This window comes from Aptenodytes patagonicus, chromosome 5, assembly GCF_965638725.1.
Source record: "Aptenodytes patagonicus chromosome 5, bAptPat1.pri.cur, whole genome shotgun sequence".
NCBI classification, from domain to species: Eukaryota; Metazoa; Chordata; class Aves; order Sphenisciformes; family Spheniscidae; genus Aptenodytes; species Aptenodytes patagonicus.
In genome coordinates this window covers 59,363,198-59,385,656 of record NC_134953.1, presented here as the reverse complement: position 1 = coordinate 59,385,656, position 22,459 = coordinate 59,363,198, and the positions used below count along the sequence as shown (strand labels likewise).

General features: G+C 42.0%; 1 protein-coding gene across 2 annotated transcripts in view; it reads left to right on the top strand.

Moving 5' to 3' along the window:
- The window catches only part of ROR1 (receptor tyrosine kinase like orphan receptor 1), a 185,740-nt gene that overhangs the window by 113,197 nt on the left and 50,084 nt on the right, over positions 1–22,459 (top strand). For both annotated transcript variants that reach the window (XM_076340006.1, XM_076340007.1), the window contains exon 2: positions 12,803–12,874. In XM_076340006.1, coding sequence (XP_076196121.1) covers positions 12,803–12,874 — 72 coding nt within the window. The remainder of the gene's footprint in view (positions 1–12,802; positions 12,875–22,459) is intronic.

Here is a 22,459-nt window from a genome sequence, read left to right as displayed (position 1 = left end):
AGAATGGTGAGGTTTTCTCCATTCACAGGCATAGGACTAACCTGAAGTTCAGGGTCCCTTCAGGCTGAGTTGTTAATATCCCAGAAGAGTACTAGCACTGAGAGATCACTCGTTGGGAGAGAGAAATTCAGTCCTTTGGCTCTTGGAGTTGCCAAGAGGCAACTACGTCTGCTAGTTGTGCTTTCTGTGACAGGGGTGTTTGGCTGCTGGGAGCTGGACTGAGATCACCAAATATAATGTCGTTATCAAATCAGGTAACGCACAAGAAAATCTCTTCTCTTACTTCTGTTACACCCTTTCTGAGACTTTAATAGCCAATTTTTTAAAAGATTCTTGTAATGCTATAATCTGTTATCCCTGGCCTTATGTAAACAGCATGACTAACAGCAGCACACAAACCCACTGTCAAAGCAAATTAATTTGGGAATCTGGGTAAGAAAATACACAACTTAGCAGTGCGGTGTTTCAGGAGGATTAAAGACATGCAAAAACCTGAGACAGCATCCAAAATCATTAATTGATGCTGGATTTTCCAGGTATCTCAGTAAAGTCTGGATTAGGTTCAAATATTCCTTGAGCATCCATGTATTAAATAATGGAAAGTTTTTAGTCTTGTACAGCCACAGGGTAAGGAGTTTGATTACTTCAACATTTCAATTTAAACTAAACAGGTGGTAGATTGTGATTGACCAGAATCACAAAAATGAGAAGGTAATCTGCCAGAATAAAAAATAAGTATTTCCAACATCTTTCTCATATCACTGACAGAGTGTTTAGACTTTGTGCAATCAATGCTCTGTATCTCTCAGACAGGAACCCTCCACCCGAAAATGCAGCCACCCCTCAAGAGACCAAAATTGCAGTTGTGCACGGTCTCTCTCCATCATTCGTTCAGAAGCCCCTCTGGTAGCATCAAAACTTTGGGTTTGTTTGGTGAAATTGAGTTCTCTACAAGATGGTCAGAGCTGAGAAGTAGGACAAAACAGGGGGTGTAGCTCCTGGCGTAGTGAGGAAGGGACCCATGAATGAACTTTAGGGGAGTTGAAAAATTAGACAGCAGAAAAATTTGGCTTGACCATAAGGAGTGGTTTGGGAACTAATTACAGATGAATGGAGAAAAATTGGAGGAGCAGTCTGTAAACACTAGGTTCGAAACTAATGAGAAGGCTATGGGACGTTCTACCGTTTCAGTTTCCCAGTGTCCTGTTTGCTTCGAAGCTTTCAAGGAGAAACTGTGTTTTCCTTTACTTGTAAGTAGTCTGTACAAAATATTTCAAGTGTGTCTGGATGCCATCAGAGCTGACTAATGTTAATGAACCCACTAGTCAAATTTAGCACTATAATAAGTATGTGCTCATTTGAACTCAGCAGAATCTGCACACACTCGGGCATACTTTGGCAGGCGCTCGCTCTTATCACCTGCTGAGCTTGATATTACTGCAGTACTTTGGCCTGAAGAACAAGAAATTAGGAACAGCAATCAAAAACTTTTGTGCAGCTGTGTGGTTTGCAGCTACTGGGCAAGCAGTTGGTCCACTGGAACTTCATCTGGATGTACTGTGCTCAGTGTGTTTATTTGCATTGCCCTGCCTTTCAGAGAAAACCTGTATCCATTTCCAAGCTAACTAGTTTCTTAAAGTATGGCAGTTGCCATGACTTTGAAACATAATCTCTGTAGACCTGCAGTAGCATTACATCAAATGCCTAGCTTCTTGTTTGTTGAGCTAATAAAAAAATCATCAGTGGTTTATCCTTCCATGAGGCTTCAGCGGCTGCAAAAGCAGTTAAGACTGAACAAGCCAACTTTGCCCTGCTCCTGTTGATTTCTTATTGTACAGGCTATTAACTTTTACAGACTCTGTTTTTTTTTGTGGCAAAGCCATTATGGGGTCATGAAGACTGCAGACATTTGTACCTCTGGGTGCAATTAAGATTGAGGCTTGCTAAGTCTTAGTTGTGTTGTTTAGAAGTGGCTCTTTTGCACCAACCATTGCCTTAGTCCTGACTGTGCTTGAGAAAGTGCATGAGGATTGCTGCATGATTTAAGGATTCAGGAGATTGACTTCATCAAACCTGTGGATTTGGGTCCATTATTAAGCTGCCAGCATGAGGCTTGCAGTGCTGAGGTCTGCATGCCCATGACGGAATGTTCAGTAGCTCCTGGAAGTTTGCATAATTCTGCATCTGTTGAATTCATGGGGAATCTAGTACAAAAGCATGCTTAAGCCACTGATGAAACAATTTGAAGATCCCCCAAAAAGTAGAAATGAAAATAAATTTGGTCCTATTGTTAAGTTTTGATTTAATTTTTCATGTTAGAGAGTATCTGAATCTAGGAGATCCTGACGAACCTTGGATTCAGGAAACTTTCCTATAGTAAATAAGTTGTAACGGTGGCTAAATCAGTACATTAACTCATTCCAGCAATGAAGGCATTAAAAATAAACCTCTGAAGCATTGACGTAAACCTTTTGTGCAGACTTAATTGCCTATATAATTGCTTTTGTTAGTGAGTGTGTGGACAGCCCTGATCTGGAGTCCCATGAGGGCAGGACAAGGATAGACGTGCCTGTATCGTGTCACTGTTGTGTCTGAAACCCAACCTGGAGCCATGAAAAGGGAGTTTAGTCTTCACCTCCGAGAGACCTTGCCCTCTCTTGAGGCTGCTAATAAACGCAAATTAGCTGGAGGGTCTTGGTTTGGTTTTGGTCTCTCAAGGATGCTGAGGCTGCATGCGCCAGAGACTGAGGGATCTGGGTCAGGATCCTGCCTCCTGGCGCTTCCCTTGGTGCTCCCAGCTGAGACCTGAGCCAAGCCCAGTTCTCCACACGCATGCTGATCAGTTCTTACTCACAAGTGTCATCTGGTTGACTTCAAGGAAAATTATAAAACCCAGCCTTTTAGCAGAAGAAATTAAGTTTTAAATCTACCTTCTAAAACGTGCAGGCTTTAAGCCTGTCTGAGATCAGGCTTGTGTGGGTTTAGACCAGGGTGTAAGTTCCTCTTGAACAATCAATGTAGCTCAGTCCTGACTTGGCCAAAGCATCCAGCTCTGGCATCAGTTAAGTATTTACATTCCCCCCTTTTTATATAAATTGTGCTCTATTAGCATACGTTTCACAGTGTATCCTTGTGTTTCAGCCTCTTTATAAATTTGGCAGTTTGTACATTAATCAACATCAACCCATGTAAAATCCTAGGCATGAGGTTGAAGCCGTCAAACATGCAACATTTACTGTTTCATCATATGCAGCCAATAAGTCATGTTGCAATGTATGCCTTGTACCAAGAGGATATGGTATAAAATGGAGCATGTTTACACTAGGGAGACTTCTGTGTATTTAAGAAGTAATTGTTTCAGGACCGTTCATTAATTCATGAGCTGACATGGGTACATTTTTCCTCACTGCAACAAAAATAATTATCGAGCTCAAAAAATAATAATGAATTTGCACATGGCAGACTTCTACTGTAATTTTCTTCACAAGTTATAAGGGTTTAATTGTAGATTGCTAGTAGCCTTATCCATTTCAATAATTTCTGGCCCTCAAGTGGTGAGGTGCAAGGAGTTACGGTGTGCTGTGATTTATGGTGGATGTAAATGATTTCATGTTTGCCCACCCTGTATTTGGCTGCGTTTGCCTTCTTTAAAGCTTTCGCGGGTGGATTTAGTGCAGTGGCACTGATGGAAGCCAGGGACAAGTGAGCAGGTGCAATGCAAAGCCCTATCCCAGCACTTCATCCTTCGTCTGCAAACACTTCTATCCTAACAGTGCACTTGTGGATGCTGCTCAGTCTGCTGTTTTGTGAGATAAGTAAATGGGAACCTGTGTGGATGTTGTGTCAGTAGAAGGGCAGGCCCCCCAAAATGCTTGTGCATGGCATTGATGCCTTCAGGAAAGCAAGCATCCATAGTAGGTGTGGGCTGGGTGATATGGATCACTCAGAGTTGTAAGGACATTTAGGCTTTGCAAGAGAGCCTTTTCTCTCTGCTTGGAGGTATCTCGGTGCTCTTTAGATTCAGGACCTTTTGGGGGTGTTGTTAGGGAAGCCCCCATCTCAGGCAACCCAGATGTTGCCACCACAGTGTTGCCCCCAGAAAGTGCCTAACAGAGAACGTTGCCTCCTCCTATTCCTCCCCGGACCCTTCCTCACCATTCCTGGCATTGAAATGTCTTCACCTAACAGTGCCTCATGACGTTTTTCTCTACCTCCCTGCCCTCTTGATACTGTGATGGGTTTTTGTGACTCCTCTGTTTCTTGTTACATCTTCTTACCCCAGACTAGCCACCCAGTAACTTCTTGCTGCCGCTGTTAGTTTTTTGCTTTCTTCTGTTGCAGTCATCCAGCTTCCTTTGTGTCGTTCCCACTTCCACTTTCTCTTCTGTCTTTCCGCCAGTCTGAGGTGCTCAGAAGAGAATAGCTCAGAGCATGGAAAAAAATCCAGTATTATCTCAGGTAGGTTTGGAGAGATGGGAAATTTGCATTTACTATGCAAATACCCAACCTTTGTAGGTTTGCATGACAAACAGCTGTGCTGTGCTCCCTTCCAGGGTTATTACTACTGAAGAACAACCAGACTGTCTGATATCCGTGTCCAATAAAAGCTGCCTTCATGGGCAAAGAAATGATGTGTTCCTCCAATATCTTGCTTCCACATCCCTTGTGTTTCAGATTGTACAGAGCAAAATTGTTCGTCCTAGAAAAAGCACTGAGGGATGTTCAGAGGCTGCCAGCTTTAGTGAGATGGACATGTTCCTTCTGTGTCCTTGTCTCTGCACTGCCAATAGAGTCAGGACAGTCCAAGGCACCAGTCACTTGTCTACAAAGTGCTTTTGCTTCAAGTTAACTTAGAAGCCCAACCTTTATTTTTTCTCTAGATTTGCTCCTGCTTCCTTGGCAGTAGAGGTAGAGGTCCTATGAGTTTGTGCCATGCAGGATCATGCCCGGTCCACCTGAGTGGTGCTGTTCCCAGGAATGCCAGGCAGAGCGTTTTTTGCGCTAGGCTCACGCGCCTGAGGTTCACGTCTGGTTGATGTGCATTGAAGTGCCATTCTAGCCACATTTCTACAGTTCATAAGCACAAAGACTCAACTGTGAGCTATGAAATGCTGGCGTTCAGCCAACTGGCCATTTCTTTTCTTCATTCCCTGTCATTAAAGCTGTGGGTTGCTCCAGGGTGCAGTGTTGTGCTCTTCTTAAGTGGAACTGTTAACGACCCAATTTAGAGCAATGTAAAGTGCACCCAGATTCCACAGTGACTTCTAAATCCATATAACATTAATGATAATCTGTAATTAATAGCTGCAATCAAAAGGAATTGTAGTTTAGTAATTAGAAATTTAGGATTAAAGTATTAGCATATAAAAAAGGCTTCTTAACAACCTCTTCTTCCAAGAGGTGGCTCTGGTCCTGTGTAAGTAAACAGTTTTTAACTGATACGAGCTTAGTCAAAGACCAAGTTACTAAAAATACTGTATTGACCTGACTTGTGTAGGTCATTAGACTACTGCCAAAACATTTAAAGGTACTTTAAGAGTTTGCAGGTATTGAGTACGTAGCAATTGCATAATTTTCTGACGATGTTGCCTATTGATATTCCAGAACAAATGTTAAGAACGGTGTGTTTGAGAATAAGCTTTAATCTCCCCAGCAGGCCTTTTGGGGTGGGTATTACTGGTATCCTGTAAGTACGGGAAACCCCAGTGACTGCCTGCCTTTGAGCCAAAAGCTTTCCTGGTGTATCCTCATCAAAGAGAGCAGGTCTGCAAGAAGACGTAAAGGCAGAGGTGTCAGGTGCATGCAGCACTCTTGGCTTCCTGCCCTGTAATCACAAATGGGGCACCGGGATTCTTTCTGATCATGCATCATAAATGGGCTAATCCTTCAATTTATCTCTAGCCCTTGGGAGCTTGAGGCATTTAGAAAGACTCCCAGGTAGAGAGGTTGTTTATTACGTACGTGCTGATGAAAGTGCCAGTAGCAGTGATGAGGTGCTCTGATAGATGGAATAGGCTGTGGTATAAATGAAGTTCCTAACAATTTCCAGTCCTGCATTAAATTAAATCATCCTGCTGCATGTCTCACTTTTGAAGCTGAAAATTAATGTATTGTATGTTTGAAATCCACAGAGCTCAAATTGTTCATTGGTGTTGAAAATTTCCCTATCTAATGCCAATTGTTAACCTACCCCAGGCTATCAATAATGATATACTACAGATAAATAACAGATAGATGTGCTTGAAAGTTTTACATTCTAATAGTATGAGGAAAATTAACCATTTGAAAGTTATTAGCATCATGCAGTATCATCTCTGCCCCTATCTGCATGGAACAGCCTGAAGAGCTCCAGCGGGTCCTTTGCCAGCAGAAAGTGCAGTTTCCGACAGCGATGGCAGCAGTGGTGAACTCTGCAGGAATCGTCTGGTAAACTCTATCTCTCGGATCTGCCTATGCAAGGTTTTGGCAGAACAAGCTGTGCCTTTGCTTTTTCCGCCATAGAGTAACCAGGTGGAGTAAAGCTAACTAGTTAATGTTAAGCATTTGAAGGAGAAATGCCATCATGCAGCATTTCATCTTGCTTACCAAACAGATCTTTAGTTAAGGTCTGTTCTCCGGCAGTTTTTATTGCATATAATTTGTAGGCTGTTCTCTTTCAAAATATTTAAAATGACCATACAAAGGCCAACAGCTTCACCTGAACATGCAGAGTCTTTTTGCAGGAATATATTTTTAACATGGACTGTGTTTGGTGTAGGCTATATATACCATATTTTTTACACATCATTGTCTACTGAAATTGCTATATTCATAACTAATCAATAGAAGGTTTGCCATTGACCTATGGTATTGCATACTATTAAAGGCAGTATATTCTCCTTGAGAGACACCTACCTTACCTGAAGAGCAGAAATGCTCTCAACAATTTCCTGTCTTCATGCAGTTTTGCCTCATTCAACTGATTGAAGTATTTATGATTCCTGCCTCCTTTTGAAACACAAGAATTGTATAATGCAGACATGTCTACTGACACACAGAGATACTGATGTCATGAAAATAAAATCTTTTCACATATTAAAGATATAAGCAAAATTTGAGGTATATATTATGAAATCTCAGGATGGTGCCAATTTTTAAACAGACAAGAAAACTGGTAAATAATAGGTTGTATCCATTACAGTCTGCAGAAAGTATGTCTAGATTTCCTTCAGCACCTCCAGGGTGGGCTGTGGATAGGCTGGTAACTGGCTGATTGCAAAACATAGTATCTTGGGAGATCAGATGAAAATGTGTGGGGAACTTACAAAGGATCAGTGAAACAGAAAACGCAAAAGGCAAAAAAGGAAGATGAGGGAGATACGACTGAGAAGAAAAACAGCCGTGAGGCATATCTGTGGGAAGATCCTGGAAGAGATCAGTCAGGTAGGAACTAGACAGAGAGAAAGATGAAGCGTCGGTCTGGAATGTGCAGAAAAGCAAAAAATACCGAGCACTTAGTATAATTGGGTTTTGCTCTAAGTCTGTATAACTTTATCTATGATTCCTGTTTTCCTAATAGTATATCCAAGTAGGATAGTTGAAGAGTCTATTTTCTGAAGATTTTTATTCACCTCTTTAAGGGGTGTTGATGCTTCTAGTAAATCTGCTGCTATAAAATGTTTATCGGTGATTTGGCCAAAATAATTGTGCCCAAATCTCCTGTTAAGTTGTCCTGTCTTGACCCTTCTGACAGCGTGGGATAGCTTCCCATTTGTGTCTGTAGTAATGTCTTGCCCAGTCCTGTTTTTAGTGTCTCATGAAATTGGGGTTTTATCACTTAGGCAAGTTCCTTCATAGGATAACAGATCTCGCTTGGGGTAGGCTTTCTACGCAGCTTCAGAAAGAAGTTGGCAAATGGAAAACTTCTTTTTTTATTTAGTCTAAACATTCATTTTGTATAGTTTATCTTATGACTCAGACTTCTAACTCCTTGGTTACTCTAAATACCTCTTGCTTTTTTTCTATTTTGGGTATTCTACAGTGAGATCTGAATTGCATATGTTGCAGTCACTTTCATATTTGTATCAGAAAAAATTACTTACTCCAGATTGTCTTGAGGGTATAGAATTAGGGTATAGAATGACCCACTGGTGTGATTTAAAGTAAGACAGAGGATGCCCATTAAGGAGACACTTCGAAATTTTGTTTGCATGTTTTAACTAGACACATCTTCCACCTTAAGAAGATGTGTTCCTGCAAGACCTGGGATTTTCATCTCTGCACCCGAGAAGAAAGCCTGTCCCAGGCAACACTGTGTACGTTCCTATGCTTAGCAGCCGTACAGGCCTCATGCATTGCTCATAGGGCCTTGCAAGCAGAATATCCACATTCTTAGACTTATTTTACTCTCTGCTTTGTTTCTATATAGCAGATTTATTCTCCATTAAAATCTTCAATCATTTCTGGGTTTGGTGTCATCTTAGTTATCTGCCTTCTTCCTGTTTCAACTTACATTCTCTTTACTTTGCGTTACGAATGTATCACATAGAAATATTAATTAGCCTGGGCACGGGGCCTGGATCTTCTCCTTTTCAGTTCTGTGGGCAGGGGATGAGGCTGCCCCATCGTTTTGATGGGTCTGTAACCGTGACAATACAAACACTGAGCACTGAGGAATGGTTGCTTCTGGTGAGAAAATGAGACAGTAGTGTATGCCTGTGATAAGAACTAGCTCTGCAGTTTTTCTTCAGAGGCAGATTTTTGTAAACCTTATTGAAGTTTATTTAATCACAGAGTCTTTAAAAGGACTGACTTGTGTGAAATTCACTCTACACTTATGCAATATGGTAATAAAATCAGATGTTAGCCAACTTCTCTGTGGGGAGTGTATTTGAATACACTTTACTTGGCTTTTCACAGGGGTTATAATTGACTGTTGAGATTTCTCATTAACTTAAGACCAACGTTTCTTAATCGTGATAGAGGTTTGAACAGATACTTATCTTTCCAGTATTAAGGATGAGATTCATCATTCATCTGGAATGATTTCATCTGTAAATAAAATCTTAATGGGATAATGGTTCTCTCTGCTACATTTCTCAGGTTGACTTTTTTTCAAAACAAATCTTATTGTTCAGAGAGTTAAAGTGGGGCATAAGAAGAGGGCATTTTTAACAATTAAGGATTAATTTTTAAACACCTCATTTGAAATCCAGTTGCAATATTAAGCAGATTTTTTTTCTTTTTTTTTAATCATGACAGCAAATGGGCAAGACTGTTTCAGTGCCCCAAATGCAAGTCGCTGTGTGTAAATCCTGTATATGGGATTTACAGAATAAAGGGAGCAATTGGTTAGTGGGAGTTTAAAGGTTGGATGTGTGGGTGAAGTGAGTGGATGGGCTATTGACGAGTGGAGTGATGGATGCTGAGCACCGGTCCCTGGTCTCCTCCAGGCCTCTGAGCTGTCATTGGTGGAATAGCTGTAGGTTTCTTGCATTCAGTGTGACCTTCTTGGTGCTCCAGCTCTTTGACTCACTAGCACACAATGTGTCCCAAAAGGGAAAAAAGTCCTGCTCATTCCCAGTCTGTTTTTTAAAACCCTTTTTCCTCCTGGAGGCAGAGTTACTGAGTGAGGCGGATCAGGCAGGAGCAGGAGGTGGGTTTGGTTCCAGGGGAGGAACAAGTTTGCTCAGACGAGGCTTTGATCCTTCTCCCATCCATGACTCATCTCTCTCCGTGGGCTGGCTGGGAGCTCACCTTTTGACAGAGCATGCTTCGAATTTGGCCTGAAGGTTATAACATAGTTTTTCCAAGGAGAGGTATCACTGCTCTCACTTCAGTGCACAGCAATCCTAAGTCATCGCAGTTAGAAATTAAATTCATGCATGTCTTGTGGACTTCTTTTCTGGGATACTTTTGTTTCCTGCATTAACTTTGAATCTATGGTATGTTCCCAAGCTTTGCATCTTCCTTTCAGTCAAATAAAATGTTTACTAAGGGCACAGTAATACATTGCTTTCAAATTGGAGCTTTAATTCAGGAATATCAGAAAATTACCAGTTACCAGCCAGGAGAACCATCTCACAAATAGTAAAGTTTGGTCTTCTAATGTGGTTTCTTCTGTAGATCAGGTGATGGATGTCTGCTCTGTGAGGTTTACGGTCATGTTTTCAAAGCCTGTTTAAGAAAACATTAATATGAACACTCTGGAGTTTTAAATAGCAAAATATTATATTTGGTCATAGTATTATTAGTACTTTTTCTTTCATTTTGGTTAATGTTTGTTAGCTGTTTGCAGAATACGGTTCATTTGTAGGCTCTTAATACTAGAATATTTCCAGGTGAACAAAAGTAATATTACCTACAGAAAATATATTGTCGAGTGCAAAACTTGAATGTGTGAGCAGTGTGAATGACATAACCCACTGCCTGTGGGTTTGAGCAGTGCCCTGTGGCCATAAGAGATGAATCTGTTTGGTCTCAATGGCAGGTGTGAGAGGCAACGGCACCTCAGATCCCTCTCTTGGAGGGGTTTTATCAGAGATCTACAGGAACTGCCCCATTTTTTTGGGTAGGAGGGATGGAAGGGCAAGGGCCCAGGGGAGGCGTAGGAAATTGAGCATCCCAGCCTCTGGCACCAGCCTGACACCAACCGGGTCCTGGTCAGCATTTGCTCACTGGTTATTTGTCACCTACCCCACATCTCAGCTTTAGCCTCAGAGCATATCTGTCAATCACAGTGTCCAGCTGCTTGGATGATCGTGGTCACCATGAAGGCGGTATTAGCACTGGATCCATTTTGTTTTCCTTAAACCTTGCAGGTCTTTCAGCCACGTGGTCCCTAACATTTGGGTTAGGTAAGAAGCTCAACTGTTAAAAAGTAAAGAACAAGGAGGGATGGACACAGTAGGCCAAAATCTCAGCTTGTGTAAATAGGTGTCACTGCTGATTTCAGAGCGATGCCGTTTTACATGGGCTCAGGATCTATCTCCATCAGTGGGTTTCTGCCCTGCGTATCTGCGCAGGCCAGGGGCCATGTTTGTAGGTGAGTTATAATGCCTTCAAATTTGGTGTTTACATTGGAAATACTTGACAGAGTCTTAAATAAGCAGTACTACCAGGTGGGCTTTTAAGAAAGACGATATTTATAAAAAGTGTAGTGGCTGTATCTGAACTTAACAACTTCATGCATTTGTATGACTTTGTGTTTACAATTTTCTCGTGATTTTTTAATGAAATAGAATAATTGCTAACTGGTCAAATAAACGCAGAAAATCTTTGGATATCCTTGCACTGCCACAGTTTTATGAGTGAAATTGCTTTGTAGTTAAAAGATGTCTGGAAACAAGCTAAAGGGATGGTGTCAAAATAAAAATAATATACTTCAAAATATTCCTGTTCTCACCTGGGATCCTGCTGACACTCAGCATCCCAACTCTGCCCTCGCTATGCACCTATGGGACCGAGTGAAATCACCCAGCACTGGGGGACCAGCCAGGGTGCAGGATCAGGCCACAGGGTGTTAGTTTGTAGTGAATCTTTTTAGCATTTCACTCAGATTGGGCACTGACACATTGAGCACTGCTCGGTTTTATTTCAAATTCACTCCCACTTTCAGTGCCGTAGCTCTCCAGTCCAGCATCACTCTCTTCCTTTTCAAGGTCAGGTTTCCTGGGGCTGGGTGGACACAGGGAATTAGGAGGTGCACTGCATTTCTGTGCCACGTAATGTGTGTGCACACCCCATCTTCCCACCCTTCCCACCATCACTCGCTAAAGCTCGTATATATGTGTATTAATCCCTGGGGGCTGACTGTGAGAGATTGCGCTCCAAAAGCAGTCCTTCCCAGATGCCTGAAGAGCGTCATAAGGCACACGTGGGTCAGCTGTTACAAGAGGACAGTAATTCCCCCCTGACTGTGTGACGATGGGTTTACACTGCTGAATGTGGTTTTGCAAAGACCCTTGGGGAGCCCAACAAACATCTCATCGTGGATACTGCACCCGGCCACCACAGCCTGTTGGGATGTGGCAAGTGCTATGGCAGCAGTTACACATCAGAGTCCTCATATGGGTGTTTGATGAAATCGTTGACATTCAGATACAGGGAGGTGTTTTACCATGGCCTATAGCTGAGGCTAGAAGTATGCTGGCAGTTCCCTCAACACCATCCTCTCTACAACTTACTGTTTGCATGTTAAAAAAAAGGTAAAAATATAAATGAAGACTAAGGTCACCATTCAACTTTTTCTTGAAAAGGAAAAAAGTATCATAGCAATGAGAAAATGCTACTGATGATCAGATCAGTCTTTCCAGCCTGTGTTTACATGAGTAGGAGGATTTTTCATACAAGTAGCCCTATTAATTTCAGTGCATAAACTGTGTCTCTTCTTGTGCGCATGGGTTTGCAGGATTAAAATCACTTGTAAATGTTAATAGATAACATGTTCAGCAACCTCATAGCATTTGTGTTTTTCTTAGCTGTAGCATTGCAGAGTCATTCTACCTCTATAAAACTCGTGGAGAGATTTTAAGGTGGGCCAAATACATCTCAAAGATTGGTTGCTTAATTAACGCAAGGCCTCACAGTGACAGCATTGCAAAACAAACTCCAGCGCTGGCCCTGTGCCTTTTTCCACTTCGGTGGTTCTGCTACCCATATGTCTCAGCCTGCCAACATAAAGCATCGAGTGCATTTTAATAGCTGCTGTTCTTCAAATAATTTTATTACTGTGACAGCAACTTTATACATGCCTTTTACTCTCCTGATGATATAGAATCGATATATTAAGAGCATCTTTTTTTTTTCTGTTTTTCCCTTCCAGGAGCAAATTCATCAGTTGTTGCTGATTTCATGCCTACATCATCATGGAACATCTCAAGTGAATTAGATAAAGGTAAGTGGACAGAAAAAAATAGAAAGATGTGAAATCAGATTTAAAAATCTCAATTATTCTTCTTCACTTGGCCAAATCAGCAAGCAAAGGGATGAGGAGGCATTTAAGATAAACTTTGTTTGCTTTGTGATCATTCGACATTTAATTACGTGTGGTTCTGTGATTTCTGGAGAATGCTGTGTTCGTTTCTTGTACTAGTAAAATGTTCCACATGGTAAAAATATTTCAAGATGTGAGTTCTGTTGGTTTATGAACTGCTTGACATTTTGTCTGGTGGATCTTAGGATTGGAACTCAAAATTAACAAGCATCAGGCAGTCAGTTTGCCTCAATGTGTTTTATTATGAAATTCTGAGGCTTTAAATTAATAGATGGGAAAAATACATTTGCAGGTGGTAATTATGTGTGATTTGGAGCTCTCCGAAGGGTGTATATTGTGAAAAAAGGTATGTATTTCTCATTCCCTTTCATTTTGTAAATTATGCACCACCAATTATTTAAGCCAAATTGCTTAGCTTCCTCTAGCCCTTATTGCAAGGCAGTGGCCTGCTGCTCCCAAGTCAATCTGGTCTTTGAAATGCTTCTAACATAACGTTTACAGTGGAGGATGCTGTTAGCCACACTAACTGTGCAATTTGTCAGCCACTCTTTTCATTTGCTTATAACTTTGCCAACCATTAACTATTTAGACTGAAATTTCCTATAGTGGAGTTCTGCCACAGATGGTTTTTCCAAATGTTTTTGTCTGTATTTTGTTAATGTTTTTTATGAACGTGTGTTCGTAATGTTTTATGTTTATGCATAAATATGTTTTCTGTGCTTAAGTATGAAGAGAATACGTAGTTCTGAGTACTTTAAGGCAAGGTTGACTCTTTCATGTCTGCCTTCCCACCAGGGAAGGAGCAGGACTTTCTGGTGATCCAGAGAAAGTCATTGGAGAAGACGAGAGTCAAAGGACTTATGCTTGCTGGTGGGAAAGGGAGAAAAGCATGTAGTCACTAAGCAGAGGATTCCCAATTCACAGCAAATTGCTGAAGGAAGGCATTGACAGAATGGATGTCTTATCCCACTGCAGTGATTCATCCAGGTGCCCATGGCAGGTCCACAGGTTTGGGCTGTGCACTGGGGACGTCCTGAAGCTGTGGAGAAGTGAGGGCGGTGGTTTCCCCAAACAGGATGCCTGCGTGTTTCTTTACTTGTTTGGCAGCTTTGTTTGTTTTTTCAAAAAAGTAAGAAATAAATAAGTGGCCTAGAAAAAGCAAGTTAAGGCCACAAAGCCAAACACTCAAAAGTTAGGAAATGCCAGAGAGAAGGCAATCGGACAGTCTTAATTCAGGCCTCTTATGATATCCTTGGCAGGCAACCTTTGCTAACCTACAGGGTAGATTTTTCTCTAGGAACCCAGCCCATGATCACAGGAGAAGACAGGGTCACACTTCGTTGAAGTGGTGGAAGTATTTTTTGCAAACGATCATCAGTGATATATTCTTTGTTCTCCACTGTGAGCCCAAGGGTTCAATTGGGAAAGCGCCAATAGATTGCTATGTATTGCAGGGAAGGCTGTGTGCCTCCAACCAAAACCTAGATAGAGGGGAAGGTACAGAAGAGATATTGAAGATAATGTAATTTTACAGTAAATTGTATCTGATCTGTGCTGAAAAATAGCCCCCAGTTGCTGCTTTGTTGTTATTCCTAATGGGAGGTTTTGTGTAGACTGGTTTCTTATGATCAGGGTGATTTTTAACCCATATTTTGGTTAGGCTTGCTGTCAGCTGGTAGTTCAAATGCTCCTTTTTTTCAGTAGCATGTGCCCCAGGTGGGCATTCTCCAAAGCCTTGATTTGATTGGCATAGCTAGGAAACAGAGAAAGGTGTCTGGTGGCAGCACAGACTGCCTGCCTCATCTGCTTTCTTCAAAATACTCTTCATGCTGGATTGTATCAACCAGGGTTCAGGTGTCCCACCCTCAGTGTGCCGGCTCTGTTGGAAAGCAGCAGCTCCAGAGCTAGCAGAGGTGAAACCTGGGGTGACTGCCACCGTCCTGGACGTTGAGTCATCTTATTGCTTAAAGCAAAGCTTACACTTTCTGTGCCAGTGCTGAGCCTGACCTCTACGTTAGTAATTAAACCATTTTCCGCATTACTTCCATGCACCTGTTCCTGAGCTATATTGTCAGAAACAGGTAAAATGAAGTTTCATGCTTCTAATCCACCTGGAATGCGGCAATTACCACTCATTGGGCTGAATCCTGCATTCCTGGGGGATTACTGCCCCCTTTGCTCGCTCTGATTAGCATTTAGACTGCTGTAAGCTTACACACCTAAACATGGATTTACATATGTGATTAAAATGCATTTGCTGCCCACAAAGCTTAGTCAGAGGGGCGGATACTCCCAGTCTGCCCACAAGCAAAGTAACGCGCACACGTTTTGTCTTGTCTAAGAGAGAAGCAGGGGCTTTAATGTGGGAGTTACTGGTTCTACTAAAGGTCTTTGAAACTCTCACTTGTATAAAGCCAAATATATGGCAGCGCATGCTGACTTGGTGAGTTGAAACCTCAGAGGAGACAATTAGGCGTGCACTTAGTTTCCATTTTTTTTGCGAACAAGCACCTCAAGAAATCAACATTCAGTTGTCTTTGCTGCAGTCAGCCATGAGGTCACACAGGCATCCCAGTAAAACTCATTTTAAAGCCTATTAAGTTCACCACATGAAAGTGGTTTCCAGCCAAATTTCCCAATTAAATGGCTGTCTGCATTAAGTGGCTCTAACTCTACCTGCTGCCTTCTGGAAACGAGCATCTCTTCATCGAATATGTCTCCTGTGTTTGGGAAGCAGGAGCAGCTCATAGTCTTGCTAAACAATATTCCGCATTTTGAAATTATTACTTAATATGGTACTTTCCCTAGCTTGGTGAGTTCTGCAGTGATTATCTTACAACTGAGCCCTATTCAGGTTTCAATTTCTATTAAATAAGCTAAATCAACAGCATTAAACAGTTGCCTGTTTATTCTTTTTAACAGGAAATGAATTTAAAAGAGACGCAGCCACCCATGAAGAGCTGTTGAAAGCAACGATTGATGGGAGGGAGGAGGTGGTTTCTCACCAAAACCTTAAAAAAACAAACAAACTGTGCATAGAAAATAACAAATAATCACTTTTAAAACCAGAGAAATTTAGCTATGAGCATTTCTCTCTCTTTTCCAACTGGTAAATCGTGGCGTGCAGAGGGAACGCCACAAGGGAGGAAGAGAAATGAAAATGTGATCCAATAAATATTTAATTATATAGGGAAAAATAAGTGAACTTCAGGGAAAAAAGGGGGCTCTGGTGGTAGGAAAAGGCCTGTCTCAGGGGGTCAGTGGCAGGATGCGAAGCCTTTCACCCCGAAGTTGCTAGTTGAGATTTCCCTCAGGCTGGGGGAGCCAGCAGCTGCCCAGCCAGCAGATGTCCAGCAGGGACCATAGCTCATTGGAGAAGCTCCTACATGGCCCCATTGCACCAGGCTTTGTAACCGCTCCTGGCACTCACCACGGCATGGCCATTCGCTCTTGGTGGCTTAAAGCAATTTCCTTATCTGGAAGTTTTTCAACATCGGCTGTGGCAATAGGTGATACCTGAGGCAAAACAAAAAGGCTGGATGAAACCAGGAGTAAGTGGAGTTCACAAGGGTGCTCTGCCCTGGTGCTGGCTTTTGGGGTCCGTGCTCCGTTCTTTAATGCAACTCTTTTTTGGGGTGTGCCAGCAGGCGAGGGAGCAAGGCAGGCAGCCCCAAGTATTTTTTAATCTTTCTTTCTTTCTGTGGTTTAAGGCACTCTGGTTTCTCATTTCTCCTTGCCTGTGCATTGCCTCCCCTCTCTCCCCTTACACCACAGGACAAGTTCCTGCTCCAGCTTTTTGTTTGAGAAAGCTTCTGATTTACCATGAGCTCTTCCTTTCCCTGATCCTTATTTAAAAAGGTGAGGAGCCCTTCATTCAGCTGCTTCTCTTCCACAAAAATGACTGTGGATGGGTAGGCTTTTCCTTCCATCAGATGTCAGTTTGTTTAGAAAGAAATAGATAGGCCTGAATTTGAATGAGAGCCTATTTACATCTGGTACAGCAGAGGAATTGTTTGGGAACTCTTCATCCTTAGGCAAAGATAGTATTGGAGTCTCTGCCAAGAAAGAGTCAGCTTTGAAATATTGTTTTCTCTTAACTGTAAGTAGAATTCAGCTTCGGTGGACTTTCACTGGAATAGGATTCTCTATGGGACTGATAAGAGAATGATGCTGTCGCTGCAGCTTCACCTGATCAGGTCCTCCCCAGTCCCACCCATGCCCACCTTCAGCCTCCTCAGGAGCTCGTTTCATTGTGGCAGCTCCCTGACCGTGCACTAGGATGTGTCCTAGCCATGGTTGAGCCAGAGCTGAGGACACTGGTGCTGGGGTGCAGCACGTTATCACGTTGCTGGTACCTCCTCCTCCTCCCAGGAGCTCTTCACTTCATCCTTCAGTTTCCAAAGAAAACCTATTAGTGTGAATTTTTGCAGATACTGCCTATTTTCCTTTCCCTTTCATGGCCTATCTGCTTTGGCAAACAAGTATAAAACGTTAGAGTGATTCAGGGCTTGTGAACCATTTTAATTTCCAGACATCCGTGATCCCAAGCCCAGGCTTTGAGCTCCCCACCACTCACAGCCTCTCTGTGTGGCATAGACCTTGCAGTCACTGCTGTGGCAGCACTTAGCAGTCCAGCAGTGCTCCAGGTGTTGTACGGAAAGCAAACAATCCCCTGAGAGCTTGGCAGCAAGGGTCAGGATTTTACAAAACACACCCCAAATCAGACAGTGGTTTAAGGTTAAGCTGGGATTTATCCTTAAATATTCAATGGCATATCAGTAAAAGGATCACCTATAGCAAGCATCCCTCCCCTGCGATGGTCTGGGGATCCTGAGCAGACAAGAACTAGGGAAGGCCAAAACAGGGGATAGAAGAGCTGCAGTGTTTGCTCCACTACCCTGTGCATGGGACTGCGTGTCATTAACTTCTTAGAGGTCCTTGTGCAGGCAGAGCATCCCCTGGCAGGGTGGATTGCACGGCAGCTACAGCGCAAGAGGAGGCCATGGAGCACAGAAGGGGCTGCAGGACGTCCCGGTGGGTACACACTGTTGATGGACACTTTGGGTCTGGAGGCTTCCTGAGGGGAGAAGGAAGCCTTGCTGTCCTTAGTGATGAATCCAGGCTAAAGCTGTCACCTTTGCAAGTCTTTCCAGGCAGGGATATGACCTGGCTATGAGTTCTTATAGTGAAAATCTTTCTGATCTCCCAGGGAGGCAAACTACATCTTAAAAAACATAAACAAAACCAAACATGGAGAAAACCAGGTAGATTGAGGCCTCCTAACTTTGGCCCCAGTTCTTTAGAGATTTCCAGATTTTCTTTTGAAATCACTGGATGTGAATTTGATACGCGTGGTGAAAGGGGAAGAATTACAGCTTTCACATTTATGCACAATTTACCTTTTTATTTTCCTTTATTATCTGGGGGATATTCGGTAAATCAAGCTCCCCTGATGGGGCTCAGGATTCTGATTCTATTTGTGGGGTCCCATTAGTAGCGAGGCAGTAAATTACTGCTACTTTGTTTGAAAATTTTTTTAGCCACAGTACATTAGCTCCTTTTGTTTGCTTTTCCACTGACGGAGTGTACATTTTTATTTGAGAATTTGTGTTTCTTGAATGTCTCATTTATAAATAATACAGGGTGTGAAATTTGAAGGTCACAGAACATAACCTGAAAAAGAAACCACCCGGAGTAACGTTGGGCATTCATGGCAAAAATCTTTCACAAAATGCCTCACTTACATTGGATTTTTTATATGACCTCAGTGTGTGCAGTGAATATCTGACCATTATATATAAGGTAACTATATATAATAACCTTTTTCTGGCTCATCCAGCTATCTTTGTTTATTTGAAAGATTGATAGATCAGAGGGTTAAGGGACGTGTTTTATTGTAAGTTTCTGTTCCAAATTTCCTGACATATTTGGTTTAAAAAAAAATAGACCTTTAAAAGGCACAGAAAGGGCTAATAAGAACCAGATCCTAAAGTGATGCTATGTCAAAATGTCAAAAATAACAGCTTTTCTTTGACTCTACAGCATTAATCTTAAGGCACATACCTTTCTATACACCCTTTCTTTAATAGCTTGAGTTTTTGTACATGGCTCTTTACTGCAGAGCAGCTTCTAAAGTGACAACAAAACCCCTTGGTGGTTTTCAGTAGTTGGGTTTATAGCTGGATGTGGACATTTGTTTACCTATTCCAAATCACTTTTTTTGTGATAAAGTTTAGAGGCTTCCTACTTGTGCTATAAAACTGGTTCCTGAGTAAGGAAAAGTTTCATTTCCCCTTGCCAGATTATAGCGTCAAAGCTACCACCAAGACATCTGTCCTTAAACCTGAAAGGTGACTCATAAAAGGAGAGGCAGATGTGAACTCCCAAATGCATATTAAGAATTCACATAGGCATGAAGGGCAGTGAGTTGTCCAGTTCCTATCCAAAAGCAATGGGATTCAGGTGCTCAGCCCCAGATAATTTTCTGGAAGTCCTCAGGCATCTGTGCTCCGGTTTCCCTCCACAAGCTCTCCCTCCCCTATGGCCCAGGGCAATCTCTAAGCTGCTAATTATCAGAAAGTAGCAATTAATTCTGAGAATCCCAAATACCGTGAGTGTCACATGTGGACATCTGAAAAGCCATAAAGCCTCGGGCAGTGGTCAGCCTGTTCCAGTTCAGTAAATTGTCCTCGGGTGGCACTAAACCCTCTAGATAGTGTCTGGGAAGAGAAAGCCCAACACACAGCTGCAGCATGTATTCCAAACTGAGTCTTGCACATACACATTACTGAAAGAACTCATTTGAAAAGAAGCTGGGCAGGCAAAGGCAGTGGAGTATTTCCTTTTGTCCCAAGACAGTTGACATTGAATATTTCCGCTTGATTGTCTGGACTTCTTTAACTCTGATATTCTTCATATGGGTTGCCACATCATGGGTTGAGTGTGGTATTCCTTTCCTCCCACTGTCATTCCTCTACTTTTATTCATTTAAAATAAGTGAAATCCCAGCCGGGAGTCTTCCTCTTGCCCCTTTTAATAACAAGGGTCTGTTGATCAGACCCACAGATTGGACCTGCTGGGAGTTGTCTTCCTTTGTGAGTTATGGGCAGATCAAGCAATCAATGGTTAATCCTTTTTCCAACTGAGAAGTATGTGCTCTGTCTATAGCCACACTTCAGTAAGAGATCTTTCTATAACTGAACTGGAATAGCTTAAAATTCAAATTGATTGTATGTATTTAACAACCAGCAAGCCCCTCCAGCGTCTTCAGGCAGGGTGGGCTCTGGGTTGTTGACTTTCTCCGAAGAGAACAATTCCAACGGTCTGAGCTCAATGGTGATGCTGATACATGTGAGTACGGGGCATGTCCAAGAGTAGCATCAGACTGGACTAACGTGGATTACCCAAAGCTCTGAATGAATGAAAATGCTTCTTTCCAGACTGGTATATTAAATTGGACAGACTGTGTCAGATCCTCTGATGTGACTAACAGGCTCTTTCCCTTTAGACAAAGGTTATCAACTCTTTAAGTTACTGATCATTAAACGTATCTGTCTTGCAGTCACTGACTGAGACACTTTTTGCATTTCTTTTTGCCAATGTATGCTATGACAAAGAACCAGTGAGCTGCTAAATCCTTTGGTGCAAAAAGATAAATGTAATAAGCAGTCTGTAAGACTGGTGTCCCAACTGCCTTACTCCAGCCGGGTCAGGTGGTTGCTTTATGTGCTGCAATGCAGATTTGAACTTTCAAATCCAGAATTAAACTTGTTCTCTAGTCCAGGAGCTGGAAACGGTGTCCCCACAGCTGTAGGTTTGCTTGAGAAAAGGTTTGGAGATGTTCCTTTCCAGAGAAATGTGTTGTTACACGTCTATAGTGGGAACTAACTTTGTACACTGGCCTCTCTGTTGCACCTGGATTAAAGCTGTTTCCAGGCTTGCGACGGCTTGAATGGAGACTTTAATTTTAGTTTTTCTTTGAATGTTTTGACAGATCAGAAGGGCATAAAGGAAAGGATAAATGAAACAACAATTCTTCTCATAAAATGAACATTTCAGGGTCTAATCCTGCATCCCCATCGTGCTTTAAACACCTAGTGAAATCAGAAACACATAGCGCGCACAGTGCTTGGGGGGAAAAAAGTCTCACTGTGGCCAGCAAAATCCTCCTCGAAGCAAAGAGGGTGTTACTGCTCTAAGATGTGTCTTTGGTAATTTAAGATAGAGTAACCATGTGGTCACAGAGGAGATTAACATTCCTTGGCCAGAGAGGACGAGCTTTTATTTTGAAAGCCACCTGGGCTCCACTTAAAAGTAGTAGAATACTTCAGGATTTATTACAACTGGGCAGGCTCCTATTTAACAATGTCAAGACGTAGCTGTGGAAATACACACACTTTTCTTCTTTCGAGACATGCAACGCACTACATTTTGTCCTTGCACAGCTGTTGCTATTCTGTAACATCAAACCAGCAAAACGTTTGGCCACGAAGGATACCTAATATTTGGATTTTATATGCAGTGTCTCCAATTTATGCGCTTAGAATCATGAAGATGACTTATGATGTGTTGTGTTTGCATTGGCAACAGCTCAAAACCAGAAATATATTTCAGGCTTGGCTTTCCAGATATTATCTCAAGTCATTTAAAAGTTCATTATAGGGCACCGGCTAGTGCTGCTATAGTAAAGGGGCTGTCAGCATTTTTCAAGGGTTTATAACTCAGCCATTAAAAAAAAAAATCTCTATGGGCTGAAACTTGGCATTCAGGGTCTAGGCCCAGCAGTAAATTGTTTTTACAAATTAAAAAAAAATCAGTTTGACTATTATTAAATTATAGGTGGGCTAAATTTTATTTAGAACTTTTTCAGGCTATTCCCCCATACTTTTGTAAATTAAAATGTTTCCAAACTGTTTTTATAGAGTGCTATTCTAAAATATGGACCGGCTTTTGTTATGTTCTTGAAACCCTGAGATTTAACTTAAAATATAATAACAGCGCTTATCCCAGCATAGCACTTTTCACCTTCAAAGTGCTTTATGAGCATTATCTCATTAATGTACATAACAGCTTCCCCATGATGTAAGAGGGATTATTATCCTCACTTTATAGCTGGAGAGATTGAGCCAAAAGGTTTAAGGCTGTTTTTAAAAGGACTTAGTTGCACAAATCCCATGTGAGCTTTGATTGGCTTTGGGTGTCTACTTCCCTTTGGCTCTTCTAAAAATCACAACTGAAGTGATTCACCCAAGACTACTCAGAGCCAGGATTAAAACTCAGACTTTCCAATGGCCAGTGCCACTAGACTGTTTAATTCCTAGGAGCGCAGTAATTACTTTGTACATAAGAACCATCATGTTTCTACAAAATTATTCTTTAGGTCAGAGGGAGTCAATTCAGGGCATCTAAGGAGCTCCGTGACGGCAGGGAGGCTCTCAAATGAAACATGGTAAAATGTGGCGTGCTGTAAGACCATGGCCATGTGAC